This window comes from Verticillium alfalfae, genomic scaffold (assembly GCF_000150825.1).
Source record: "Verticillium alfalfae VaMs.102 supercont1.8 genomic scaffold, whole genome shotgun sequence".
In the NCBI taxonomy this organism is placed as follows: Eukaryota; Fungi; Ascomycota; class Sordariomycetes; order Glomerellales; family Plectosphaerellaceae; genus Verticillium; species Verticillium alfalfae.
In genome coordinates this window covers 1,433,278-1,460,896 of record NW_003315031.1, presented here as the reverse complement: position 1 = coordinate 1,460,896, position 27,619 = coordinate 1,433,278, and the positions used below count along the sequence as shown (strand labels likewise).

The following is a 27,619-nucleotide window of genomic DNA, read 5'->3' as shown; positions in this document are numbered from 1 at the left end:
GAACTGCGCCTTTGTCGAGTTCGCGGACCGCTGCCGGCTAACCAGGCTGCCGCCGCCGCTAACCCCCACACAGTCAACGGCGAAACAATTCACGTTGAGGCCGCGTCCCAAAGGCTGGCGCATACGGTGGCAGCAACTACGCTTCCGGACGTGGCGGCGCTCCCAGCGCGGACGCGGCGGTTTCGAGGGCCAGCGCCAGGGAAGCCAGGGCGGTGGCCGTGGCAACTTCACCGGCGGACAGGGTCGTGGCCGGGGTGCTCCCCGCGGCCGTGGCGCCTCGCAGGCTGCCACCAACGCTTGAGAAACGGCAGCCTTTGAGCGCGCTGCAGGGCACATGCACGGCCGAGGGTTGGTATCACACGCATGACGAAAACCCACGGTCCGGCGGATGATGCCGATTCTACCTTTTACCTTACCAGTCGCAGCATCTCGCGCGCTTACTGTCGACTTGTAACTACACCCGATCATATCCTCCCTCTCCTTTCCTCTCTCCAGGTAAGCTCCCAGGGTACTTGGACTGCGAGAAACAAAAGCTGGTTATTGTTTTCGGATCCCCTTTCTATTTATTCATGTCGTCTTTTCCACGGAGTTCGAGTCGGACGGGGCGTGGTTGTGATGGCCATTTTCCGGGCAGCTTGACCTCAGGTTCTGCGTGTTTTTTATTTTCCCCGAACCCCTGGGCACTCTTCTGTTCCTCCCCGAGCATGGCCACTCAGCATTTGCATTTCGACCGTTTGTTGGTCTTTTTCTGGCGGCGGGCGACGGGAAAAGCACGGGGCAATCTAGCAAAGCAGGCGTCGGGTCTCTCTCTCTCTATGTCTCTCCTCTGGGCGGTGGCCCAGCCGCTCACGAATGAGGCGACGAAAAGTGTATATTTGACGAAGGCGAGTTTGGCGGTCGTCGCCGCAGGGCAGGTGGGCAAGCAGGTAAAATCAGGTGGGTGGGGGGGATATGTGCGTGCTCGTCGTGAGCGGACTGCCCACCTGGCAATGGGCGGATTTCAGGGATGGAAAGGGGGATTGGGCGCTGTATTATAGTGGGTAGGAAGCGTCTGGAGGCAAGCAGGCAAGCTCGCGAGCATGGGCGAGCTACCTCGTCAAGATGAGACGTCTGAAGCAGGACGCAAAAGAGGCTGTAATGAAAAAAAGGGACGATGATTGCTAATTCCGACTCTTTGTCCGTCATTCATGTCAAGTCTGGTGTTGCGAGGCATTCTATGTCCTTTTGTGTATTACTATTTGCTTTGTCATGTTCGGGGAACGGGCAAGCACTTCGCAGCTACCTTCTTGATACGGCGAGGCGATCGCTGACAGCCGAGTCCGAGGAACAAGACGAGAGAAGTCTTGGAAGACCCCTCCATTCTCCCTCGTTGGTGGCCCGTCTGTCCCGCTTTCTCGGGCGAGATGCACAATAGTGGCAGGTCCGACTGCCGGACCAGGCAAGACCAGCAGGGCCCGTTTCGGCGCCGAGGCCAACGACTGATGACAACCCCTCAGGGGTCACGAGCACGAGCATGAGCACGAGCACGGAGCACGAACATGGGCATGGGCACACGGAGCACGGTAGGCAGGCACAGCAGCACAAGCGCGCAGTGTGCATGTGGCAAACCCTGTCTGGCAGCAGGCTGATTCTTGACTCAATTGGCTTCAGGGTAAAAGGGGGAGATCGACAAGCGTCCGACAAGCGTCGTACGCCGGCGCTGCACGAAGCAATAAGAGAAGAAGAAGAAGAAGAAAACAGGTGCGGGAGGAGGATGGCTCGAGATGTGGGAGGCTTAGGCAAGGCGATTTGCTGTGATGTGCGGGTATGTCACTGTCTTGTCGTGCTCATCATGAAGGGGGGAGGGGCGGGCGGAAGTCCAGCTGAGAGGAAGGGGAGGGGGCGTGGGCGGCGGCGAACAGGAACAGGGGGCGGGAGGCGAGGGGGGCTTCTGGAAGTGTTCCTTGGGCGAAGGATTCAATGGTGCCAAGAAACTGGAGCGGTAAGCTTAATGCTAGCAAGCTGTTGCTGTCGCAGGGATCAGGCATGAGCACGCCGTTCGAAGAGTATCGTGCCATACGAAGGAAACTTGAAGCTCATGTTCGTATGTTTGTTCATCGGTTTGCCTTGACTATCAGGACGAGGCGGCCCGTGAGCGAAGAGATGTGAGTTGCCACTAGATGGTGCCCAGGAGACAACAGACGCCATGTTGCTGTGCACCGATCATTTCCAGGCAAGCCTTGGTTGTTGCTAGGGCGTCGGTGTTGGTGGGTTTGTAAAAGAGGAGCCGTGATGATGAATCCAACGGAGATGATATCCGTTCATGGCTTCGCGCGCGGCTATCCGGGCATGGCGCTGGGGGTTGAGGATGGGGTACGACGAATGAGTGCGATGATGAAAGGGGACGACGGTCTAACTAGGAGGCTCACGGCGACTCCGCTGTAGATGCGATCGGCAACTAGGGTGCAGGGAGGAGATGGTGGAGGGGGAGGTCGTAGCGCCTTTGGTGGCTGCATGATTCCCAGACTGGAGGGGGGGGGGGAGGGGGGCAATGGCGATTCCGGATGGAAGAGAGGAGAGCAATAAGGCACGGCAGCAGGAGTACGGGGAGAAGAGGCTTTGGAACACATATGACAGCATGTAGGTATGCTGCGAGGTAAGGTCAGGTAAGGTCAGGTAGCTTGGGTAGGTTGCGGCGGAGGACGTGAGCCGACCCAGATTTGATGCGACCTCGGAAATCCACCCGAGCTCTGGGTTCTTCACTTGTCCTTCCCTATTCTATCTTGGGTCACGACATCTCCTGCCTCTCGTGTCGAGTGTCCCCATCAAATGCTTCAGTCTGGCCGTCAGCCTGGGTCGTGCTTGAGATGGATCAGATGGGTATAAAGAAGGACCTACCCAGAAGGGCCTAGCAGATCTCACGCCCTGGCCTGTCCACCCAACCTCTGTGGCCTCTACGACCACCCCCCGTGAGGCCGCCGGCCGGGAGAACCCCCTAACTTTGCACCTGCCTCAAAGCTTCCACCCTTGTAGGATAGCCGGTAGGGAGCCCCTACCCGCTGTACATTTACCATGTACATGTGTACGCTGTGCCCCATACGCGCCCCATGCCCCATGCTACCTCCTGTCCCATGCTACTGCTGCCCCAGGCCACGGCCCCATGCCACGGCCCCGAGCTCCTCCACTCACAGACACCATCCGTCACAGCACCCAGCGGATCAGCATCCAACTTTAACCTATGCCTCGCCTCTCCACCAGCTCGAACCCAGTCCGTCTAGGTTGTAGATGTACACCCACGCGCACCAGCGGATCACGACAGTTCGTCGCTGCTGCTCCCGCCGCCGTCACAATATCCTCCGAAGAAGCACCTCACCATGGCTCCAAGCAGAAGTGCTGCCCGCCGTCTGCTTCCCGCGCCTCCCGACCCATGCCCACGTCGTGGTCCTTTCGCTGCGATTGGCGCGGTCACTTTTCTGCGTGCTGATTGCCATGAGTTCGCGAGATCTGTTTCGTCTTTTCCCCATCCTTCTAGAATGCTTCTTCTGCCCCTTCTGGAAGCTGTGTCCCCTCTCTCCTCTTCTCCTCTTGGACTACTCCTCCACCGTCATCCGTCTTCTGCCTCTTCATCTTCACCAAACAAACTGCTGTATCAACGCTACCCCCATCTCGTGTCTTGTTGAGCGATTTGTCACTGGCTCCGAGGTGTCATATTGCGCCCTACCTTATATGGACCCTTGACATGACTTGACTCACTTCAGTTCCGCTGCTCACCCACAGCCGTACCTTGCTCTGTGTCTGTGCCTTTCACCGCGCCCTTGCAACACGACAACTCACATTTCTTCCGTCTTAGCCGCAAAAGTTATTTCTTTTCTTTACTTGATGAAAACGAACCATCTGCGCGTCCCCTGCTCTATCAAGACAAGTGAGTTGCGCCGACAGCACTGGCTGGTGCCAAGACGGTAGTCCCAGACTCAACGTTGACCCAAACTTGAAGGCAACGATACCTTCTCACACAACCTCTGGCCAGCGGTTTTCTTTCAGCCGAATGAGCCTCATGACGACCAAAACCACCTCGTGTGCGTCAGCCAAATTTACTTTTAGATCGAGTCGATGAACGAGCTTGAGCGGGCCGAAATTACCGCAGCAGCTCCCACCTGCCTATCCAGCTCTTGTACTTACATTCGGGTTGCAATCTCAATCCAAGCACCGACATCGACCTCCATCATGATGGTTGATGGCTCCTCTGGGACCAACCATCACCCTCGGACAACCTCTGTTCGCCTTACCACGCCCCGTCACCCCTTTGCTTCCTCTCCCCTACGCCTCGTCATCTAATAGCATTGGAGCCACTCTCATGAGTTCTCGTTTTGCCGCAGGCGGCGAAGGCTTCTGGACCGCAGCCTCACGTTCCATCTCATCCTCCTCATCTTCAACATCTACTCCATCCTCTACCACATCTACCGCCCGCCATGATGCCTACGGCCGCCGCCTCTCTGTCGAGGAGGACTTGTTCTATCAACAGCTCATGACAGCCGACCCGAGGCCGCCTTCGGAACCACCACCCCCCTATCGACCACAGGCTCTGCGTCCAGCATCATCCCTCATCACCGTCACTGATGATCGCCGACAGCAACCTCAGCAGAGGCAGGCCCTCATCGAGTTGCCGCCGAAATACCACACCGACATTGATCTCGCTGCCGTCTGGGAGCTGAAAATGGAACTCGAGGACGCCGTGGACCGCGCCGATGACCGCACCTGGCACACTGTCATTGTCCAATTACGCGGCACCAGTCTCAAGCTTTACAGCGTCAAAAAGGAGTGGACGCAATGGGGCTGGGGCGCCGCACGCGAGTGGGCATCTTCTAACCAGTCCCCCGATAATCCGCCCTGGGCTCGTCGAGCGACCCTTCTGCGGACCTACCACTTGCAGCACGCCGACATTGGTATTGCTGCCGACTACAAGAAGTAAGTACTCATCATATATGAACACGCGGGTCAGAACCCCTAGCGACAAGGGGCAAAATGACTAACAGAATAGACGACGAAACGTCATTCGCCTCCGCCTCGAAACAGACCAGCTGCTGCTGTCATGTCTCGAGTCTGCCACCTTTGTTCGCTGGCTTGACGCCTTTTTTGCCGCCATAGCTATAGCAGCCCCCCTCGACGAACGCGAGTATCCCGCCGATCAGTCCGTACCCCGTTCTCAGCGGACACGATGGCTGCAAGCTCAGCGACGCGTGTCGAACGCGGGGAGGGTGAGCTATCCCGTCCCGACGCCACGACCACTAGGCGGGCTGACGCTCGCGCCGAGGGCGTACTCCCCAAGCATCACTTCGAGTCTGAGCCTGAGCTCGCACCTCGACATGGATGCCGACCCATATCCGTCGCCTGAAATGTCAGATGGTACACAGGGCATGGCAGGACAGGGCATGATCCAGGGTCAGGTACCATCTGGGGGCTCGACGCCCGCGTTGTCGAGGCGATCGACGACCGGGTCGGCAAGCTTTCGGAGGCTCGTTGCTGCGGCTGGCGGCGGCGAAGTCGATGGCAAATGGGCGCCGCCGCGCGAGACGTGGGATCCAGCGGATGACATGCGGTATGCGCGGCTTTGCTTCGCCATCCTGCTATACCGCAGCCCGAGGAAGAGTGAGTTTGTAATTCGAGGAGGCACGCGATGGACGATCAACTGGGAGACGGGGAGGAAAGTGAGAGTCTTTCCTCCGCGGTATGGGGAGTGGAGCGTGGGCTCGAAGAGAGGCACGTCACTCCTGATGTGATAATATGCATTATTCCCTACTGCATGGCCCAGGCGCCACTCAGCAGGCGCCAGATGGGCACATAGTAAGTAGTACGGTCACGAATGGGAAGTCAAACTGAATGGAGGCAGCTGGGGGTGTGTTACTCTTTGGCATTATATATAAGCCGCGCCGCGGCTGTCATGGCGTCGTGGGCATCATTATAGCATACCATAGCGTGGTGTCCAATGGGGCCGCGAGCCCCCTTTTGGACTTGGCGTCCCTCTTCCCTTTGCCGTGTAATCCTGTTTCGAGACCGGCAGTCAACCTGATCGGCTTGCTTTGACTTGCCACCCAAGTCGCATCCGAGCTCGCTGCTGAGGTGCATAGCGCAGTCAATGGCGTATTGGGTGTCTCGGACAAACGAAGAAAGGAGAAGTGAGCTCCATTCTATATTCCTGCAATACCGTTGTCTGCCCTGCGTGCCTCAGCAGCAAGCTCGGGCGCCACTTCGCCGAGAAGATCGTTGGCGCCATCTATGTCAGCAACGACGCCGTCCAAGTCAGCAAGCAGAGCGTCCATCTCGGCACGCTGGGCCTGTATCGTGGTGAAAAGGTCCTCGTTCTCCATGCGCGTGTTCTGGAGAGCGGCGCTCAGGTGCGAGTAGGCATGAGCGAGCGGCGGGTGAAGATGGCCCTTGATCACAGCTTCAGGGGGCAGAGAGTGCGGGCTGTTCTGTCCGTCAGCTGATGTCTTGATCCGGAGAAACCGGGCTGTTCGAGGCAGCTGCTCGCCTCCTTGGGTCTGAAAGAAGGGGCGCCGGCACTGGTGTTTTGAGGGCTCAATGGGACTCACGGTATCGGTTCTGGCGCGTCGGCTGGGTGTTCGCCCTTTGCCGATCCGCCTCGGCGACGAGGGCCTCGAGCTCGTTCAGCTTGCGCACGAGGTCCCTCTCGTCAAGGATGGCCTGGAAATCCTTCTGTGGTACCCGTCAGCATGCGATGTCTCTCTGCGCCTCGTCATCTTGCATGTTGTGTTTGCTCTCTGTTTCACACGCACGCGAAAGGGGGAATTCTCGCAGGGAGGAGAGATGAACGCACGTTGCAGCGGTCCTCGAGGTAGTCGACCATTTGCTTCTGCACGTTGCGCAGGGCGTTGGGCGCGTGGGCGGCAATGGTTGGGAAGCAGGCGGCGAAGTTGTCGTACTTTACGCGGGCCAGCGTGCGCCGCAGAGCCTCGTCGTACATTTTGATGAAGCGGGCCGCGCGGTAGCCCGGCGCGACGGGAGTGTGTTTCTCGGGGAGCGGGGGCGACGCGGGGGCTGCTGCTGCTTCGTCTTGGTCGGCTGGCTGCTGCGGCGCGTCGGGGGCTGGGTCCCGTGGGGGGTTGTCTGGCGAGGTGTCCATTTCTGTGGGTTCTGGGTTGGGAGGCGGTGGTGGGTTGTCTGAGGGCGGTGGTTGTGACATTGTTAACAGGTGGTGGCTGTACGCGCTGCCGGTGGACACGATGTCGCGATGCTGCAGTTGGTGTTGAAGTCGCGTTGACTGGGCGCGATAGGTGGGCATGTGGATGTTCGCATGTCGTAGAGCTTCGATAGCGGGGTGGTCTTGATGACTCAGCCGTGACCCCCTGCGCTATCTAGGTACCTACCTTCGGTACTCCTCGAATTCAGCTTTCATGAGCCCTTGATCAACGTATTGACAAAGACAATCGCTACGACTCATCAGACTCGAAACCATGTGAGATCAACATTATGGTCGTATCTGCAACATACGTAGATTTCTGGCTTTACCACGGGACAGCACGTCGTTACATGGCGTCATATATCGCTTTGTTGAGACACCGATCACGTTGTGATGGCTTCGAACTCAAAACGCCTTCATGTAGGAGGAAAAGCCCCATCGCTTTGAATAAGATATCAATGCGATCTCGAGACGCGCTCCGTTTTGTCTATTTCACATCTGGATGCTGACTACACGGGCCGCGTGCCAACATTGAACATGTGTTTGCCATGTGGCGGACTTGACGTGTTGCGCTTCGATCAGCGCTGTCTATCCCAGATGCAAGTCCGCATACGACCCTGTTCGAACACAGTAAGATTGCAGTTGCAAATGAGTTTCCAACTATTTCAAAAACGAGTCCGCATACGACTCCGTTGGTCGACAGCGCCAGGACGTCTTTATGTGCGCCGCGCCAAGATTCCCAGGGATAAATGCGGCCTGTCTGTCAATCTATCTTCAGACCGACATGAGTGCTTCAACAGTGGCCTTGTTCTGGTTCGCCCTGGGGCAGAGAATTCTCCTTGGGTGAGCTCAGGTGCTCGGCTGCCTTGATCGGTACTGTCAAGTTTTCATGGGAACTCGCCGTCTTCGACACGTTTATCGCCACTCTGCAGTCAGCTTGTTGAAGGTTGCTCTGTAGAGGTCACAAACTTGCAAGCCGCACCTGTCCTCACGTCAATTCTCTTGACTCTCCATAGAAACGAACCACGACATTCAGAGACATGCGGCGAATGCGGAGCCTGCGAATTTCAGAGGCGCCTGAGAGCTGGAACAGGAAAGGTTGTATTGAAAGCTTCAGCCAGGACTTGCATCAGTACGTGTTGAAGCCTCCTTGAAGGCCCTCCTTCCATCAGATCATCCATCACTATGTGCCTCAACCTCGCCCAAACGGGGCTCTCGTTCCACACAGTGAGTCATCATATTCGAGACGGACTTATGCGTACGCTCTCACTGACACCGCTGCCCGCTCAGGTGCCGGTCACCTTCTTCATTGCCATGGCTCTCACTCCTACGCCTGTGCGGCAGCCAGAAAGAGCTGTGACATGGCCAACACTCGACCCCTCCAGCAGAGGCTCAAAGATGACAAGACCCTGGACAAGCCCATACGTCGGATGTCGCTGGGCGCATATGTGGACCTAGAATCTAGACTGACGCTCTACAGACTAAAGAACGCATCGTTCGCGCCGAGAATGCTAGTGTCAACGGTTTCGAGACTCTTGGTCACTACGCCGGCGGCGTCGTCGCTGCCAATGTCGTTGGTGCTGACGCCCCGACTATCAATATCCTCTCCCTAGCCTATGTAGCTTCTCGCATCTTCTACACCTTCGTCTATGTCGTCCTTCGGGAGGATTTGAAGAGATTCGCAAGTTTGCTCCTCTATGCACTCTCATCTGATTCGTGGGCCAGACGGTTACCGCCACCCTGTTCTTCAAGGCCGCGGGCGCCTTGTCCACCTGATTCGCTTCCGGGTTCCTCTTGTGACGTGTGCAATTGCACTGTTGTAGGTGTCTGCTCAGGGCATACCATGTCCTTCTTTCCCGTTCCATATAGAATCAGGTTGACAATACGAAGACGATTCAACTGCTCCTTAACTTTCCTCTTTTTGTTCCGATTCTGTGAGGAAAACTCGGGCCTGTGACACTCACATGGTCCCATGTCCGCCCTGCCGGCATCCTTCTTCCGAATCGTCACACCGGCCGCGCGCCATTGTCACTCGCATTCGGTGTGCTTGCGATGCCACAAGACGTCTCTCTCGGACGAAGCTGGCAGTCCACCCCCACGTCTCGAGCGCACGTCGATAGTACAGGGTACCGCCCACACGGTTTTCGAGGCTTCGCCAGACGTGCTTCTCCCGGAGCTCGCCGAACGGTCCGACTCGCCTCACCTTGCCATAAACCCCTGCAAGTTGAGCTTCTGACTTGCTCGGCACGCATCGCCCTCAAGCCACGGTCATCCGATTCTCTTCTCCTCGAACGCTCTCGTGACCTCAACCGATTGCAAAAAACGCTAGGCGCTGTTCCTTGCCTCCGAGGCCGTGCTGCCCATGAGACGATGCTGGGATTTGTAGCATGTAGCACAATATCTCTGAGCCAACCGCAAAGTAAGGGCTGATGAATGAAGCGTTCAGCACACCTGTACTGCCTGGAAGCCGCTACTAACCAGGTGATACTGTCTACTTCTACATCGTCAACTGCCTGCCTGCCCCTAAGTCCACTTGATACCTGTGGTTCATCGAGGGGAATGATTCAGAGGCTTTGACGGTAAATAACTGGGAGGGGCAAGACTGAACTTCTCTCCGCAAGAGGAGCAGCTATTTCCTAGCCAAAGCCCTCGCCTCTTTCATCTACGCACGCTACAAAGCAGACTTGCTGAGCTCACGAACTCTCTCGGTGATCAAACCTCAACCCTTGTACGCTAGTAAGTCCAGGTTCTTCATTGTCTTCCGTTCATCAAGAATCAACCGAGCTGTTCGCGTCACGCCCAGATGAGCTTTGAGGGAAAATCTGGCGTACGGTGTGAACTCCATGCCCTGAACGTCTGCCATGCACATTCGTATGAGTCGCATCGTCTGGCTTATTTTTCTCACTGTCATCCATGGCTGAAGCCCCGTGCGTCGTCCTTCGAAATTTCGACTTCGGTCAAAGAATCATTGAACGAACTCCTGAAACCAGTATACTTATTCAAGTTCAAGTGAAGGCAAGCGCCTGGGCACCGAGAAGCTTTCACATGTTCATCCTCATATCATTTCACGAGGCACTATTGACCATGCGTACCGTACGCTCCTAGCTTTGTAAAACTCGCCGACAGAGACTCTCCGCCCCTTATTGAGATCATACCCGAAGCGGTCGGCCAGACAGCATCAAGACACAATGTCGCCATTCAGCAAATTCGTCCTCGGCTTGAGCCTGGTGACGGCCATCCTCGGCGCCGCCGTTCCCGTCATCACAGTTCCCGCTACAATCTTAACCGTTACCGGCCCCGTCTCCCATGCTGCCATCGACACCTCGATCAGCTGCATCAAAGACTGGTGCCAGGACGGTGTGTCTATGTGTCTCTACTGGGGCGGCGTCACTAGCTGGGACGTCTCTCATGGAGTGATTCCTGGCATGACCCAGACCGTCTTCTCTGAGCCCTGCACCGTTTCCGCTGCCGCTTCTACGACTTGGACCAATGTTTTCATTGACGGCGAGACACTTGACAGCAAAGCGGACATTGAATTCAATGGTATATCGCTGGTGACAGCCAAAGCTGTCGTCAATTCCCCAAGCTCATCTGTCGGCAACGTGACGACTACATCATCGACGAGCAGCATCTTGTGCAATCCGACGTACTGTCAGGACAGTACCTTGTACTGCCACTACTGGGCGGGCGTGACGGGCTGGGATGTTTCGCTAGGGCTTGTGCCTGGGATGCAGCGCAGTTCAATTGGGGAGTGTGAGCCCGTGACGGGCTCGGCCTCTCTGATTGATTCCGCTGCGGTCACGGCCACGGCCACGAGTACAGCAAAATAAACGCCCACAGGTGCTATGTCTTTCGAGAAGGAGACGTCACCAGACGACGTCAGGTGGTGTTCTTGGACAGGCGCTTGCCGTTCCAGATGGGGATACCGAAGGGTATCACTGGGGTAGACTGGTGATAGGTGGCGATGTTCCCTTGGGAGATCAGCCCATGGAGGGGTTGATTATTGAAGTCAAAAACGTTGACGCAAAGGCTGTGTCTATCAGCTCGCACGACATCGATGATTATGGTGAAATTATTCGTTTCGACGTTATGAGACCTATTTCGAGACTTTCGCGTATATGAGGGGCATGGTGGCGCTCGAAGTGTTTCCACGCGAGCCTCGGAAGGCGAAATGAGATCATCATCCAAGGGGCGATTGACAAGTCGTAAGTATTGCTTATGCGTTGAGTGACTGATTCTCATTCTCATTCTCAAACACGATCATGAGCGCGTGGAGGCTCACTATGAGAAGTGCTTGAAGACCACCCCTAAGCCCAATCCCGATGGTGTTACGTAAGAGAGAAAAATGGGGCACACAAATGCGAGTGAAGGCTGCCGTGGTTGTATCAACGGTGCTCGAGGGAGATGATGCAGATGACGGACAGACAAAGCAAGGGACTTTCGCTCTTCTGACAACGGATGGCGAGGAGCGTGGTTCATCATTGAGTCGCCGACAGGCATGCATCGAGTCGCTCTGACCCGGAGTCTAGCAATGTATCAAGAATGGACGTGAGAAGCGAAAGCACATGTCGAGTCGCCTACCTTGTGCGCTACCTTGGACTTCGGACACTAATCAGGTAAGGCTTGACAGTGATGAATCACCCATATACACACCCGTACGCTCGCGCAGGGCTCAAACTTTTTTCTCACCCTCCAACACGACTCGCGCGCCAGACCTGGCTTGAGCTGCTGATGGTAAAAGCACCCGACACAGTCAAAACCGCATCTGGGGATGGCTGATTATGCCGAACGCATGTTTAGCGATGGTCTGGGGACTCGATGCGCAGGCAAGCAAACTAGAGCAAACTGGAGTTGAGGATGCCTGGAGAGAGGCGTCGGGAACAGGCACACTCGGTTGCCTTGCGCAAGGCAGACGCGTCATGATGCCGCCACGGACGAGCGCCCCGGTTTTGTCTGGTGGTGAACCATGATTTGATGATGACACGCTGATGGATTGCTGGATTGCTGGATGAAATCCAACGATGATGTTTTTGCATGCATGTGAAGTTGGTATGGAGGGGGTCCTTGGTTTGGGTTAGGTAAGGAGGCACATGGTGATGCACCTGCGCACTATTAACTGACTGCCTCAGGGGCGAGAGCAGAGAACCAGGGAGGAACCAGGCGGCAAGGATCTATTGGTCCTACTGAAGGCAAGACCAGGCTTGGCATCCCCTTCCCCGTCATTTCCAGAGATCAGATTTGGGAACATGGTGGAGACGCACTGTCCTGTGCCTTGCTTCTGCCTGTTATCTAACAGGAACTTGTGACCAAGACACTCAACATGCGCTAAAACCCACTCCATCCAGTACCGTGTGAAACAGTGCGAAAACAGCACCCTTGCCAGCGATAACAATTTTTCCCATTCATTCCCGCCCGGTCCTTTCCTTCCCAAGCCGCTTGCAAAACCCCCCCCCCCTTCTCCTTCCCCCCTTCCTTCGGCGACCCATCCCGGTCCACTGCCACCGCCTGCCACTGTCTTCAACCTGAGGAAGCGTCCAGCCAGTCAAGCAAGCTGCCAGCCCACTCAACGGACGGGCCCCAGATTACCTGACCAGACAAGCCGAACCAGTCCAACCAGACAGTCGAAATCAGTGTTCAACGACAAGCATCACCACCTGCCTGCGCAGCAATCGCTACCATCGTGCATCCCCCCAGCGAAAATTCGGTCCACCCACCGCGACCCCCCATCGACCCGTCAATCGCCATCAATCGCCGCCACCACCACACGCCCTTTTCATCCTCGCCGACCGATTATTTCATCTCGCACGAGGCTGCCGAGTCCCCTCGACATTCCGTTTCCCCCAAAAACGGATGTCGCCGCGACTGATGCTATGACTGAGGTCGGGCCTGCCGACCGCGCCAGGTTTTTGCGATCCAAACGCGATGAATTCAGGTGCGTTTGCCTTGCGTTCGATAGCCCTACTCTTTCCGATGCCAGTGATACCATGGATGGCCTGTTAACGATGCGTAGTTCAATCGTGACGTCGCGGAAGCGCAAGCTTCGCCAGCTGTATGCAGTCGCGACAACCCACGATGGCATACCCACCAACGACTTCGCGACCCCCGACGCGACGCCTGCCCTGCCCGCCGAACTGCATTTTCTGCAGAGCAGCGATATCTTCAAGTACGTTGTACCCTGCCGCGCAATCGATACACGCTCCCGCTCGCATGTTTCGCGCGAGCCGCTCGCCGTCATCCGACTAACATGCTTTTAGGGGCGTCCTCGATGAGCGCAGCATCCCTGCGCGCCCACCACTGCGATATGATGCCTTTAGGCACTCTCTAGAGAGGTCTGACCTCTTCGTGCAGCCTACACCCTCTCCTAACCCCGTACAACCTCCGAATTTCGACAACAAAAACACCCAGCACGCAACGACGACCCCTAAACCCAAGTCCCAGACACCCACTCCGGGCCACGACACTTCGGTGCAGCCACCTAGACCACAGCAGAAGCCATTAGACCTATCTCTACCGCCGAAACCCATACACCCTCAGTCGATCTCCCCAGCTCCTCCAAAAATATCTGCGCAGAGGAGTGCACCGCCTACCTCTTTCCACACGCCTCCCAATGGACATGGTGGGCCGAATGGTCATGTCTTCAAGGACACCAAGCAACCTGGCGAGGCCAGCGTACGCACAGGCGCGACGGAAAGCACACCACAAGAAAATGAACCGAAGGATACCCAGCCGAAACTTCTGACACGTACATTCCCGTCTTCGGCCGTGTCGCCAGCCGAAAAGCTCCACGATGCAAGGATCGAGAATGGAGTCGCCCGGACACAGCAGGTCCAGGAAGCCTCGCGTCCCGCTGACATCCTGTCCTCCCCCGGATCGACTGCGCACACCGCTGCTACACCCGTTGTTGGAGATGTATCGACAGAAACGAGTCCGGAGCATGAGCCAGCACGACTTGCCGAGCGCAACGATGGACAAACCCATCCGGCACAGGTGAAACTGCCTGCGAAGAGATCGGCTCTGGAATCAGAGGTTATGGCGTCTAACGAGGGCGACTCGACCGAGGCCCGAGTACTGGACGGCCCCGAGGCTCAACTGATCCAAGAATCCCTGAGTGTCGCTTCTAAAAGAGCGGCGTCTCAATCTGCATTGGCACGGCCCCAGATTTCTGCGCCAGTACCACAGCCTGTTGAGGTCAAACAGGAACCATCGAGGTCCAACCAACCTTCGGCTATAGAAAAGCTTATCTCGCCATCGACCTCACCAAATGTCAAGACCACCGCAGGCTCTCAACCTTCGGCTTTGACTGCAGCTGCCCCGACAGATATCCCCGACAGCCAGGATTCAGCTTCCGCCGATCGTATGGACGTTGACTCCCCGACGGCAGCCCCTCCTCAGAAGGAAATGGAGGCCGTCAAGCCGCCGTCCCAGTCGATAGTGCCGCCCACAGCAAATTCCGCCGATGCGATGTTTTCTTCCCATGAAATGCCGGCCGATGCAGCTCATGTACCTGAGCGTGCAATTACACGAGTTGGCACCGGCGCCATCCGACAAAAGTCTGTCTCTGACATTCTGGGCGAGACGCGGGCTGCGCCAGCCAAGGATGACTCTGCCAGTGTTGCTGTACCGCGTGCTCAATTAACCCCCGTCACTTCCACGCCCCAGTCACCAGCGTCCCGGTCTAGGTCGGGCTTGTACCGACGAAAGCAAAAGCCGAAGAATCAGATTTCGGCTGTTGTGTTTGGCAAGTCTCACAAGCGATCATCGTCCGACAAGAATGCTCTGAACAGGGAACCGAAGACTGAATCCTATCTGCCCACGGACGACTATTTCACTCCGCTCTTTGTCCAAGGCTTCAGCCAATCCAGCAAGTGGATGAAGCCCATCGAAGTGGTATTGAACCAAGCGCACAAGACAGTTTCGACCTCTGATGCGAACATTGCACTGTTGGATAACCAGGCTTGCCGCGTGTTGAGACGGGTATACAATCTTCAACAGCAGGACAAGTGGCTCCTCCGACAGCCGAAGCGGTGTCCTGAACCAGCCAGGCAGGAATCTCACTGGGACGTGCTTCTCGGAGAAGCGAAGTGGATGCGGACGGATTTCCGTGAAGAGCGAAAGTGGAAGACGGCATGTGCTCGCAACCTCGCAAACGCCTGTGCTCTCTGGGTTCACTCGGGCGAGGCAGATCGTAAAGCACTGCAGATAAGTGCCGTAATACCACCAAAGCTCCAAGCATCCGACGGCGACGTTTCGATGACCCAATTGGAACAGGATACCGCTACATCCAGCACCCTTGATCTGATCGCAGGCGACGTGGACAATCCGGAACATCTTGACCAAATTCACCATGACATTCTTGAAACGGTTGCTCCCTCCGCGATTTTCGCTTTGCAAGAGGACGACGTCGTCTTCGCCATGCGGAGTTCACCAACGGCCAATCTGTTGTTGGATGAGCTCCCGATGTATGGTGCTCCACTTAAGGTACCTACCTTTGACTTCTCCGGACCGGAGTTCGACCCGGATGCGCACTGGAAGCGACCTGCACTGCCGCTCAACAAGTATGTTGAAGGCCAGATGAAGCTTCTGTCGGAGGGACCGCCACGTAAGCGAGGTCGCTACGAGTACGAGGAAGAGGAAGAGGATGATGAGGATCGTGTTATATTCGGCGAAGAGCGCTTCAAAGGAACCAACGTTGCTCCCGAAAGCGCTGATGTTGCGCTCTTTAACCCTGACCTGAAATCAATCAGGGATCGTCTTCACGCCAGCCATCAATTCCGACCGCCTGCGGAATACAACATGCCAATGCAGTCCTTTTACGAGAGTCGGCATGCCTCGCAGTGGACCCCGGCAGAGGACGACGAGTTGCGGGATCTGGTTCGACAATACTCATACAATTGGTCCTTCATTTCAAGCATCCTGGCCCCTCGATGCTTGTATGCACCAGGAGCTGAAAGGCGAACACCTTGGGAATGCTTCGAACGCTGGATCAATTTGGAAGGTCTGCCGTCGGACATGCAAAAGACCCAGTACTTCAAGTCGTACCAGAACAGAATTGACGCTGCTCAGCGCGTCATCATGCAGCACAACCAGCTTGCACAGCAACAGCAACTGCAGCAGCAGCAGCAACAACAACAACAACAACAACAACAGCAGCAGCAGCAGCAGCAGCAGCAGCAACCGGCGCAACAGCAACCGGCGCAACAGTCGGCGCAGCAGCAAGCAGCGGGTGGTCCTAACAACACCCCCACCACCCCGGTTCCCCGAAGACGACCAAGCAGCACTCCGATTAGGGTTGAAAGACGCCGACAGCAGAAGCACCTCACGCTCATTGACGCGATGAGGAAGCTGGCCAAGAAGCGAGAAGCCGCAGCCCAGAAGCAACAGCAGGCTTCCCAGACAGCGGCCATGCGGAAGGCGAATGAGGCTGTGCAGCCTAGGGGCCCAACGAAGACGCCTAGGGACTATAGCATCATGAGATGGGAGCGCGACCAGGCACTTGCTGAGAAGGTGGCTTTATACCACCAGCGACAAGAGGCTCAGCGCAAGGTACGTTCTTCCGGATATCCTTGACCATGTAACGGCGTTACTGACGACTGGCACAGGTCGCGGCACAAGCACGTGCACAAGGTCAAAATGGCCAAGTTCCCACCACGCCTGGTACCGGCCAGCAAGCTCCGAACGGCACTGCACAATTCAACATGCCTCGAGCGAATGGTCCAAACCAGCTCGCTGCTGCCGCCGCTGCCGCCGCCGCTGGACAAGTCCGAGGTCGAGTTTCGATGCCCGCGCAGCAGGCTGGTATCGCGCATGCCGGGGCGCAGCAAATGGGCAACCTGGTACCTCCCATGCAGATGAATGGAGCGACACCCGCTCAGTTGCAAGCTGCTGCCTTGCAAGCACAGCAACAGCATAGGATGCAGCCGATGCAGAACCAACAAACCGAGGTCATGATGCAGGCGCGTCGTATCTCTGAGCAGCAGCGCCATGCTGTTCAGATGCAGCAACAGAGTCAACAGCAACCCGGCCAACAGATGCATCAGGGCACCCCTGGATCTCAGCCATCCCACTCGCCTCCAAACATGGCTAACATCCGCACCGCCAACGGAGTTCATATCAACGGCAACGGTGTCAATGGAGTCAATGGCGTCAACGGCATCAACGGTGTCAATGGCAATGTCGCCAATGGAGTTGTCAACCAGCAAATCTACGTGGCGAGTGCGCAAACGCAAGCCATGATGGCAACCATGAATGCTGCCAACGGTAACGTCTCAACACCTCCTGCAAGCGGGTTACACATGCCAAATGGCCCCTCCGGCTCGCCCCGCGCTCCGGATGCATTACCACAATCCAACATCAATGCCCACATCCAGGCGCTAGAGATGCAATACAAGGCCAAAAACCCTATGCTGACGCCGGAACAAGCACATAAGATGGCTAGGGAGCATCTCACTAGGGTCATGATGCACCGGCAAAGCGCTGCCAACATGTCACAGTCCGCCATGAACGCGGCAGCCGGTGGAGGTGGGGGCGGAGTGTCTCCAGGTATGGCGAACGGAATCACGGCGACGCCCAGCCCCCATCAGTATGCGGCGCTCCTGAGACAACAACAGCAGCAGCAGGCTGCACACGCCTCCGGCCAGGGTGGACAGCATCATCAAGCACAGCAGCAACACCATGTTCAGCAGCAGCAGCAGCAGCAGCAGCAACAACAGCACCGTTCGCCTCAGCCGATGCAGCAAACACCTCAGCAGCAGCACCCGCAGCAGCACCAGGTCGTTCATCAACACCAGCAGCAGCAGGCTCATCAACAGGCTCAACAACGGTCAACGCCGCAGCAATCTTCCCCGACACCGCAACCTCAGCAACAGCAGCTCCAGCCCCAGCCCCAGCCTCCGGCCCAACAGCAGCCTCCACAGCAGAAGCCCCAGCAACAACATCTGCAGCAGAAGCCGCAACAGCCACAGCTTCAACAACAAAGGCAGCCTCAGCAGCCTCAGCAGAAACAGCCCCTTCAGCAAAAACAACAGCCTCAGCAGCAGCTTCAGCAGCACCCACAAGTCAAGTCACAAGTCCAGCCACAGCCTCAACCACAGGCCCCAACCCAAGCCCAAGCTCAGGCTCAGGCACAGGCTCATCAGGTACAGGCTTCAGCCCAAGCTCAAGCGCAAGCGCAAGCTCAAGCTCAGGCTCAGGCTCAGGCTCAGGCACAGGCTCATCAGGTACAGGCCTCAGCCCAAGCCCAAGCCCAGGCCCAGGCCCAGGCCCAAGCCCAGGCCCAAGCCCAGGTCAAGGCCCAGGCGCAAGTGCAGGCTCAAATTCCAGCACAGGCTCAGGTACAGACCCAGGCGCAAGCCCCGGCTCCGAACCCAATCGTAGTCCAGACGCCAGCCCAAACCCCAGCGCAGGCTCAAGGTCAGCCTCAAGCACGGAATCAAACTCAGGTTCAGGCTCAGGCTCAGGTTCAGAAGCAAGGCACCCCGCAGCCGCCACCGCCGCCGCCACAGAGGCAAGCCAGTGGAAGTGCGACGCCTTCGGGAGCTTCATAGGGGAGACTGCTCGTTTGCACCGAAAGAAATGTGGGATTCGCTCGTTGGGCTGTCAGATGAGCAGCTCGCACCCTGCGGTTACCTCTGTGAAGGGGCTGGTCTTAAGGAAATGAGGGACGAGGGCCCTGGATGGGCGCATCACGGTTCGTTCATGTAGATAATTCTTTTTGGCACCGGCTCGCGTGGGAAAGGGATAGGTGGACATGGGTCCCCGGGAGGTGTACATACATTTGTAATCAACGAAGACGAGGAAGACGACGAAAGAAAGAAAGAAGAGCGAGCGAGTCACGAGGTGGACAAATCCAGAATTTGCCTCGAGCATGTGTTCAATTTTTTTTTTTTAAACAAGCCGAATTTCCCCTCCGATGGATTGAATGTGAACCATGTGCCCAAATGAGGGACACTGCGGCCACGAATAAGAGCGGAACGCAAGTAAGCTTTGTTCGAATGTGACACATGCATGCCATTACGAGAAACGCGGCACGGCTTTGCTGCACAATGATCGAGGATGGAACAGAGGGGGAAAAAATCAATTTCATACACGTACGAGAGATCTGGCAGCGCCGCAACGCTGCCACGAAGTCAAGGTCTATAGAAACGCCGTACGCCACATAATGCTCGTCCATATCAGGAAACAGAAAAATGGGAGGGCTTGGGTTCTCGTTTGAACAAACCCGGCTTCGTCAGAGACTGCACATGCCGCTCAGTTCGTCGGAACCCGCATATTCATGATGCGGAGCAACAAGAGGAGCTCAATCTCGTGGTCCCTTTCCCAAAACATGGCCCTTACACGCCTGACGGGCCACCATTATGACCTCCTGACCTGCCGCCGTGGCCTCCATCTAGGAGTAGCGTCGGCTTGATAAAGTCTTCGTCGAGCTGGCGGAATAGCTGTGAGGCGTCCTCGGTGGTGAACAGCGAACGGATCGCCGAGCCGGCCGTGACATGATGGTGCTGCGCTGCCGCCGGAGTCGGATCAGGCGGGAGGAACGAGGAGGAGGCTTCGGAAGACTGGACGTTGAGGGGGCTCGCCTGGCGTGAGGCTCCGCGCTGGGCGGGTGGCGGCAGGTCGGAGATGTCAATGTCGCTCTCGAGGTCCGAGTCGTGCGGTGTCTGGCCCAGGAGGCCGGCCTGCTCCTCTGTCGTCTTGCGACTAAGGCTGGAGGTGCGACGAATGGGGTTGGGAGAGTGGTGACCGGAGACGTACGAGCCACGGCCACCACCTTGGTTGCCAAGGTTCTGCAGAGAAAGGCTTCCATTGCGTCCGGGGATGTAACCGATACCGCCACCACCGGAGCGTTTGTAGTAGTTGCCGCCACCAGAGGTCTCGATGTCGAATTCGTCATCGCTGTCGATCTCGTCGACAACGCCGGTCTGGATGCCGAGAATCTCGAGCATGCGAGCAGTAGTACCACCAAAAATGATGACAGTCAGCATGACAACCACCAAGACAGTACCCTTCAGCGCGTAGGAATTTGCGCCGGTCAGTAGGGCAGCAAGGGCCACACCGACAGCTCCTCGGAGACCAGCCCAGAAGAGCATAGCCTGGTAGTTGTACGGCAGCTCGTCGCTCAGGTCGCCGCCACGGCGCCGGGCCTTGTACCGTATCACGGCATTGATGGCGCGCGAGAGGGGAAAGACAGCCACCCAGCGAGCGGCGCAGACAGCCAGTACAGTGACAATGACGAGAAGTGGACGGAATTCTAGCCTGTTATCGGTAAAGGGGGAAAGACCCAGGTAGATGAAGATGAAGTTTTCGGACAGCTGCGCTGTAACCTTGAAGAAGTACTTCGTGGCCAGCTGGGTGCGGCGAGACATGTTGAAGTAGGCATAGTGTTTCAACGTGATGCTGCAAAACAGCAGAGACACGATACCTAGACAGCGTTAGTCATGCAGTATGTCAGCCTCGCATTACGACGTGCTCACCAGACAAGTGTGTCGCATTCGAGAAGAAATACGTCGCATAGGAGATGAGAACGATCAGGCAACTCTCAATGTTGGGGTAACGCCGGATATAAGTCAACTTGAGCAGAAGAGCGGTGCCGACACCAACAAGGACGCCGATTATCAAACTTCCGAAGAAGACGAGGAAGAAGATGCCAAAGCCCTCGAGGAAGCTGAGAGAGCTAACCGTATGCGATTCCCCCTTGTACTTTTGCGCCGTTTCGAAGATGACAATGGCAATGGCGTCGTTCATCAGAGACTCGCCAAAGATGATGGTGTATAGCTTGGGATCGACCTTGTACGTGTTGAAGATGGCGAGAATAGTGACAGGATCCGTGGCGGACAATGTCGCACCGACCGAGATGGCATCGACGAAATCCAGACTGATAGATTCGATGCCACTGACAGCGTAGAACCAGAGCACAATACCAATAGTCATGGCGGAGAGGAACGTGCCGGCGAAGGCGAATGTGACGATGGGGCCGATGTAGCGGAAGAAGTTGGCCTGGTGGAGTTCGTATCCTGCGCCGAGAATGATCGGAGGCAGTAAGAGATTGAAGAAGATTTGATGATCGAAGCTGATTAGCTTTCGTACCGAGTCGTCAGAGGCGATGAGCAGGAGGATGCCAACGGTCATGCCGGCAAAGATGGAGATGACGGTTTCGTGGACTGCCTCGATCTTCTTCTCGTGGAGGTAGTAACTGGCAAAGAAGGCGATGATGAGGAGGAATATGGAGATGAAGAGGGCCCATGCTGTCAATTGATCCTTCTGTGTTCCATCGGTGCCTATGTTGTCGTGTCAGTCGGTCGTTGTTCGCATCGGTTGGCAGCGAGAGAGGGCGGGTTGAGGGGGGCCAGGGGAGGCTGGTCGCGTACCTTCCGAGTCTTCGTCAGAAGCTGCAGCACGGCCTGGTCGCAAGGTCAGTGACTCTCTGATCGAAGCGTTTCTAGTACAGGAAAGAATCGTACGGGCAATCTGGCTCACAACCTCGGCGGCATGGACCGCGATATCTGACGAGGGGAGCATGGCGGCGGCGTTGTCGCGATCGCCCAGTTATGGTCAGATGGGGTGGGATGGAGGCGACGCAGCAGAGCTCGGACGGGAGCGCCGTTTGGCGGAGATGGCGCTCATCAACAGTCGAACAGATCAGGTCGCAAGCGATCGATTGAGCGCGCCGAATAGGTTGAAGGGGGTAGGCTCGAAGTGGGCAAGGTTGGCGTTCGAAAGAGCGTGTTGAAGCTCGAAATGGTGGAAGTCGACAGGTTGCACAGTCGTTAGGTAAGGTACCTTAGATTGCAGACGCAAGCTGTTGCGCGTAGATCCTTTGCCAAGGTTGGCCTGCCCTGCTGGCGGAGAGCGGCGATTGTGGTCAAGTGATTGGTTGAGGGGCAGCTTGTGACAGGTACTCGGCGCCGCACGGTACTTGGAGTTGCGATACATGGCCCTTAGTCATAGCGGCCGATCAACCTGCCCCATCTGGTGTCCACCGGCAGGTCGCTGAAGTACCGATACCTTGAACGGGATGGACACATCATGCAAATGCAGGGCAAGCAGTCGCGTTGATTCTGCCTTCCCTGAACGGACCTCCCCTCTTCCTCTCCTCGTCTCGGCCGCTCACTTCACGGGAAGCGGGCACGGAACTGTCCTCCCCCGAGTTTGCATCTACTTCCTTTTTGGTCTATCCTTTGGTCTGTCCTTTAGTCTGTCCCTCAGAGAACGAAACACCTTTGCTTGTCTGTGGCTGCAGACGTCAACGGTTTTCCTCCAGAGACAATTACCCGCGAGAATCACGTCCCTACAGCCTTCGAGTTTTAAACACATTTGCCCCTCACCTTGAGTAACCCACATGTACTATCAATGAGAACATTTTACACTACAAACAAAACATGAGATCCCATCACAGCATTAGGAAACGCCTCGCTCCTGACCCCTCAAACCACCTCGGCATGCGACCTCTTGGCCTCAATCGTCTCCAGCCGTGGCTCTGAATCCGCCTTGCTGAGTGGCCCATCTCCGTGCTGGCCCATGATGACCTCGAATTTCTGCAAGGGAGCGCCTTTGTCAGCATCAGGTTGTCATTGTGAGAGGATCAATAAGCTTACAGGTCCCTCGAACCGATGTCCATACACCCACCAATTCACCGCACTGACGACGACGAAGATGGCGATAACGACTGACACATAGTCTACGTCACGCGTTAGCGCTCCTCACCTCGCCTGCCGTGCACCAAGTTTTGGACCAGACTCACTCATCGTATCGCTCGTTACGGGCAGAGAGGCAGGGAAACAGAAAAACTGCGGGTGATCGATCAGCAACAGTTGATGTCGAGGGAGCAAATGGGTAACTCACCACGGAGGTCACAACAACAAAAAGCGCCGCCACCCAGTTAATGACATGGCCCCACGATCCAAGCTGGAACGGCGTATCGTGCTGCTGATGCTCGGCCAAGACGCTGCGTCCTCTGACCAAGAGCGTGATGATGGGGAACGCATACGAGACGTTAAGGAATATGGTGCACGACGCAATGTAGGCACCAAACGCAACGCTGGGGCCGAGGTAAAGCAGGCCAAACAGCACGTTAAAGCCGAAGCACAGCAGGATGGTTCGCACAGGGACGTTGAGGCCAGGCGTAATGTGGGAGAAGTAATTGGGGAAGACAATACCCTTGTCTCGCGCCATGGCAAAGAGCAAGCGGCTGGCGCTGGTGACGGATGCGTTGCACCCATTGATGAAGCAAACTCCGAGCATGAGAGTCAACACGCACGTGCCAGCACGACTCTTTGTTGCCTGCAGGATGAGCTCGACAATGGGCATGCCTGTTGGCGAGGCAAGGACAGTGGCCGGATCGGTGAGACAGAAGAGCATCACAAGGATGAATGCCAGACCTCTGTGATTAAACAATCAGTCTCGTGATATCTTGAGCGAGGCTGGCGGATATTCATCGACATTTGTACTTACGTTACGCCTCCAACAGCAATGGCGTACACCATGGCCCGCGGAGCATCGCGCGAGGGGTTCGGCATCTCCTCCGTCATGTGCAGAACCACGTCGAAACCAATCAAAGAGAGAGCAGACTGGAGCAGTCCAAGGATCCAAGACATGCCGTCAGCCCACCCAGACTCGTTGTTGAAGGACGTAAAGACGTATTCCGCGCTCGACTTGTCGGACATTGATAGGAGGAACGATACTGATAACGACAACGCCGAGGATGGACCAGGCGACTGCGTGTTTTAGCCCCGTGGCATCACAGACGGGGACGACATAGAAACTTACGGGCGAGATCGTTCCATTTACCGAGGATCTTGTTACCCCAGATGTTGCCCGCCGTGGCAAATGTCAGGATGGCTAGGAATATCAGGTATGTGTTCCACTGTGTTACAACGAACCTCCCGTCCGAAGCCACAACAGAGGCAGCACATATGAAGAGTGCTACAGGGAATGTCAGCGGGTTTCTCTCAAGGCAGTCTGCTTCTTCTTTTTCAGTTTGACGTACCTGCAAAGAACCCTTGAACCGTGACGACAATCAGCCAGCCAACAATATTGGTCCAGCCCACCCAAAAGCTCTGCACCCCAATATCAGACAAGATTTCGCTCGTAGATTGAAGGAAAGGACGTACCATGACCCGCTTCCACTTTGTAGAGCAGAGGGCGTATACAAAGTGATATTGACCTCCAGCCGTGGGCCAGATGGCTGCCAGCTCACCAAGACTCGCAGTGAGGGCGAAGTTGCACATCACACAGAAGACGAACCCATACAAAAGGGACACGGGACCCCCTGATGGCAACACAAGGCCTATCGAGCCAGCAAGAGCTATCCATGTACTGTTTCGGGATACCATGAGCTTGTTGCACCTGGATACGATCGCAGTGGACTTACTTGAGAATGGCAAATGCCATAGCCACCATGTTGAGGCCCGATAACCGGGCCTGCAGATGGCCAGCCTTTGCATGATGTGCCATGTCAGTAATCAGTACAATGTGTCCCCCTGTATGATGGGAATTAAATCAACATGGAAGAATGATTGAAGGTTGTGAGGTAAGAGTACTGATGTTGAGAAATGGGCCATGGGTGATCCAGGAACGTGGCACGGGGTCAGCCATGACATTTGTATCCCTTTAGACGACCGCCGTGATGATCAAGGCTAGCTTCTTGGGCGACTTGTCCCCAGCATGGTGGCACACAAGTATGTAGTTTGGCGTGCTCTCCGCGTGATCACTCACGACTCAATACGTATCGCGGCTATCTATCAGTGCACTGCCGTCGTAGCGAGGAGGTCGTGCTCGGGTAGCCTCGCCAGCCAGTCGAGATATGCTTATCCCACCAGAAGGAGGGTGTATGTCAAGATTGCCAGTACCCCTTGTCTACCGCATGATCCGGGGAACTGGAGCTTCAGCTCGAGGCCCAGCCACTGCCCCTCGCTTGGTGTTATCGCTCCCTCGAGCGCTCGAGGAATTACCGGATCGGGTATGAATGCGAGCGCTGGGCCCTCCCCCTTGTTTAGCTTCGAAGCTTGAGTGATAGAGCTAAAATGCGGGGTACAGACGTGCCACGGCGAACTAGAACTGAACAGGCAATTTCTCGAGCACTTTGTCGAAGACACTATGATAATCGGGTGGGCGAGGTCCCAGATAAGTAGGCGTTGTATGTCAAGTTGCGACGGCGAGCGGGGCGCTATCGACAAGAGCCGCGGTGACGCCAATGCTGATGTGTCGAGCTGCTGCGGCTGGGAAGGAGGGTCTCTAGAAAATACCGGAAAGAGACATCTAACGTCAATCGCAAGGACCCGTTCACCAATTTATGGATGTGATGATGGGCAGCCCCTCGTGGTCTCTTTTTTGCTTGAATCCGCATAACAATGTCCGTACATAAGCCGCCTTTCAACCAATCCCACAAGGACGGTCACTTATTTTGTTTGCGCGTTTGATTGCGAATCTTCTTCCTTTGTTTGCTTGCTTTTTCATCATCTCGAGGGCATCCTCCACCACTAAATACAAGCCAGCACTACAATGTCGTCCAGAGACGGCTATTCTTGGACCGACAAGGACGGCTTGAAAGCCGGGGTTCCCTGCATTGGCGCCATTCAGCCTCCATCAAACTTACCAGAGGCGGCAAAAGACACTGTTTACGATGTTGTCGTTGTAGGCGCCGGATACTGCGGCTTGACTGCTGCACGAGATGCAGCTGTTGCAGGTAAATACGCACCATTACCATGCTGCGTCTCTTTCCGTTCTTTGGAACTGATCAGCTACCAGGGCTCAAGGTCCTTCTCTTGGAGGGACGGGATCGCATTGGTGGACGTTCTTGGTCTTCCGATATTGGAGGATATCCCTTCGAAATGGGCGGCACCTGGGTTTTCTGGGGACAGCCCAATGTCTGGCGGGAAATCAAGCGCTATGGGATGGAAGACGAGCTGGAGATATCCTACGACTTCTCTAGAGGCGTCAACCAGTATCATTTGGTAAACGAACAAGGCACGCAGAAATTTACACACGATGAAGAGGTACTATTACTACCCCCCCCTTGGAACCCCTTTTTGATGCTCGCTGCTGACTGCCCATGCAAACAGGATGCACTGATGGAGTCGGGTCTGCGCAAGCTTGTCAACGTCGACGGCGCATACGGAAAGAAAATCATGCCCTTCCCTCACACGAGCAAATTCACTCCAGAAGCCCTCGCCTTGGACAAGTTGTCCGTCGCCGACCGCTTGGCGCAGATTAAAGACTCGCTCACACCCAACGAGCGTCTTGCCGTCGAAACATTCGTTCTCCTGTGCAGCGGAGGCACCCTCGAGACGACGAGCTTCTTCGAGATGATGCACTGGTGGGCCCTGAGCGCCTACTCGTACGAAGGTTGCATAGAGCATCTCGTCAAGTACAAGTTCCACGGCGGCCAGTCCAGCTTCGCGATCCGCTTCTTCCAGGAGGCGCTCGCCACGGGCAACTTGTCGTACGCCTTCAACTCGCCCGTAGCGGCGGCCAAGAACACTCCTGCCGGCGTACACGTCACGACCCGTGAGGGGAAAGGGTACAAGGCCCAGAGAATGGTCAGCGCCATGCCTCTGAACATCCTCAACAGCATCGCCTTTGAGCCCCCGCTATCGGTGGGCAAGAAATCGGCGGCGGACACGGGCCACGTCAACCAGTGTGTCAAGGTGCACGCTGAAGTCAGGGACCGCGACCTAAGATCGTATACGGGCATCAGCTATCCTCACAACGGCCTCTTCTATGCCTTCGGAGACGGCGAGACGCCTTCGGGAAACACCCACATCGTTGCGTTCGGGGGCCAACACCAGCACTTTGAACCAGACGAAAACATCGAAAAGACAAAGGAGGCCTTGCAGGGCCTCGTGCCCATGGACATTGAGCGCATCGTAAGTTCTCTACTTTCTCTCGACTACCGACGTCTTAATTTCTTTCGCACCGTTTGACCTCGCGGGACACAGGTTTTCCACAACTGGTCCAAGGACGAATTCGCCAAAGGAGCTTGGTAAGTCTCGCCACTGTGCTGACGTCTTGTTTCGTTTGACTGACCCATTGTCAAGGTTCTTCTCCAAGCCAGGGCTCCTCTCTTCACATCTGGGCGACATGCGCGCTCGACAGGGCAACATTTTCTTCGCGAGCTCGGACTGGGCGCTAGGCTGGCGCAGCTTCATCGACGGGGCCATCGAAGAGGGAACGCGCGCGGGCCTGGCGGTGCGCAACGACCTTGCGCAATCGCTTCAGACGCCACTGAAGCCCAAACTGGCATGATGGGAGAAGCCCTAGCAGATCAAGACTTTGGAAGACGGGTATCATAGGGCAGAAGGGTGTTGTGACGGTGGGAAGCATTCAATTGGGGTATATCACTGTAAAAAGAAACAAAGCTACATGACGAGCACATGGAAATCTTTCGACATGATCTCGGTCCATCTTTTGATCCCTTGCATGGCCCATATCGTTTCCAGAGCCTGTAGG

General features: G+C 56.1%; 9 protein-coding genes across 9 annotated transcripts in view; 6 read left to right on the top strand and 3 right to left on the bottom strand.

Annotated features, from left to right (window-relative positions):
• VDBG_06868 (NTF2 and RRM domain-containing protein) overlaps positions 1-392 on the top strand; it is a gene marked incomplete at both ends in the record, with an annotated part of 1,757 nt that extends 1,365 nt beyond the window's left edge. Inside the window, one exon of the mRNA XM_003003260.1 lies at positions 100-392. Within this exon, the coding sequence (XP_003003306.1) occupies positions 100-392 (293 nt within the window). The remainder of the gene's footprint in view (positions 1-99) is intronic.
• A 3,941-nt stretch (positions 393-4,333) lies between these two features.
• VDBG_06867 (conserved hypothetical protein) lies at positions 4,334-5,629 on the top strand (the record flags this gene model as incomplete). The annotated part of the gene is made up of 4 exons (XM_003003259.1): positions 4,334-4,944; positions 5,018-5,214; positions 5,269-5,561; positions 5,615-5,629. The coding sequence occupies 4 exons, from the start codon at positions 4,334-4,336 to the stop codon at positions 5,627-5,629; spliced, it is 1,116 nt and encodes a 371-aa protein (XP_003003305.1).
• A 535-nt stretch (positions 5,630-6,164) lies between these two features.
• On the bottom strand, positions 6,165-7,180 carry VDBG_06866 (conserved hypothetical protein; the record flags this gene model as incomplete). Its single annotated transcript, XM_003003258.1, has 3 exons — positions 6,165-6,444; positions 6,566-6,693; positions 6,815-7,180. 3 exons carry the CDS (start codon positions 7,178-7,180, stop codon positions 6,165-6,167), a joined length of 774 nt encoding a protein of 257 aa, XP_003003304.1.
• Positions 7,181-8,362: 1,182 nt separating this feature from the next.
• On the top strand, positions 8,363-9,413 carry VDBG_06865 (predicted protein; the record flags this gene model as incomplete). Its single annotated transcript, XM_003003257.1, has 3 exons — positions 8,363-8,404; positions 8,658-8,996; positions 9,240-9,413. The coding sequence occupies 3 exons, from the start codon at positions 8,363-8,365 to the stop codon at positions 9,411-9,413; spliced, it is 555 nt and encodes a 184-aa protein (XP_003003303.1).
• A 952-nt stretch (positions 9,414-10,365) lies between these two features.
• VDBG_06864 (predicted protein) lies at positions 10,366-11,007 on the top strand (the record flags this gene model as incomplete). Its single annotated transcript, XM_003003256.1, has 1 exon — positions 10,366-11,007. The coding sequence occupies one exon, from the start codon at positions 10,366-10,368 to the stop codon at positions 11,005-11,007; it is 642 nt and encodes a 213-aa protein (XP_003003302.1).
• A 2,040-nt stretch (positions 11,008-13,047) lies between these two features.
• VDBG_06863 (MYB and HSA domain-containing protein) lies at positions 13,048-18,720 on the top strand (the record flags this gene model as incomplete). Its single annotated transcript, XM_003003255.1, has 3 exons — positions 13,048-13,109; positions 13,432-16,720; positions 16,777-18,720. 3 exons carry the CDS (start codon positions 13,048-13,050, stop codon positions 18,718-18,720), a joined length of 5,295 nt encoding a protein of 1,764 aa, XP_003003301.1.
• A 786-nt stretch (positions 18,721-19,506) lies between these two features.
• On the bottom strand, positions 19,507-21,691 carry VDBG_06862 (mitochondrial sodium/hydrogen exchanger; the record flags this gene model as incomplete). Its single annotated transcript, XM_003003254.1, has 4 exons — positions 19,507-20,594; positions 20,647-21,450; positions 21,541-21,561; positions 21,634-21,691. The coding sequence occupies 4 exons, from the start codon at positions 21,689-21,691 to the stop codon at positions 19,507-19,509; spliced, it is 1,971 nt and encodes a 656-aa protein (XP_003003300.1).
• A 905-nt stretch (positions 21,692-22,596) lies between these two features.
• VDBG_06861 (choline transport protein) lies at positions 22,597-24,625 on the bottom strand (the record flags this gene model as incomplete). Its single annotated transcript, XM_003003253.1, has 9 exons — positions 22,597-22,707; positions 22,768-22,850; positions 22,914-22,959; positions 23,015-23,552; positions 23,624-23,852; positions 23,939-24,094; positions 24,159-24,228; positions 24,283-24,487; positions 24,543-24,625. 9 exons carry the CDS (start codon positions 24,623-24,625, stop codon positions 22,597-22,599), a joined length of 1,521 nt encoding a protein of 506 aa, XP_003003299.1.
• Positions 24,626-25,672: 1,047 nt separating this feature from the next.
• Positions 25,673-27,415, top strand: VDBG_06860 (monoamine oxidase N; the record flags this gene model as incomplete). The annotated part of the gene is made up of 4 exons (XM_003003252.1): positions 25,673-25,856; positions 25,919-27,036; positions 27,109-27,152; positions 27,208-27,415. 4 exons carry the CDS (start codon positions 25,673-25,675, stop codon positions 27,413-27,415), a joined length of 1,554 nt encoding a protein of 517 aa, XP_003003298.1.
• Positions 27,416-27,619: the final 204 nt, after the last annotated feature.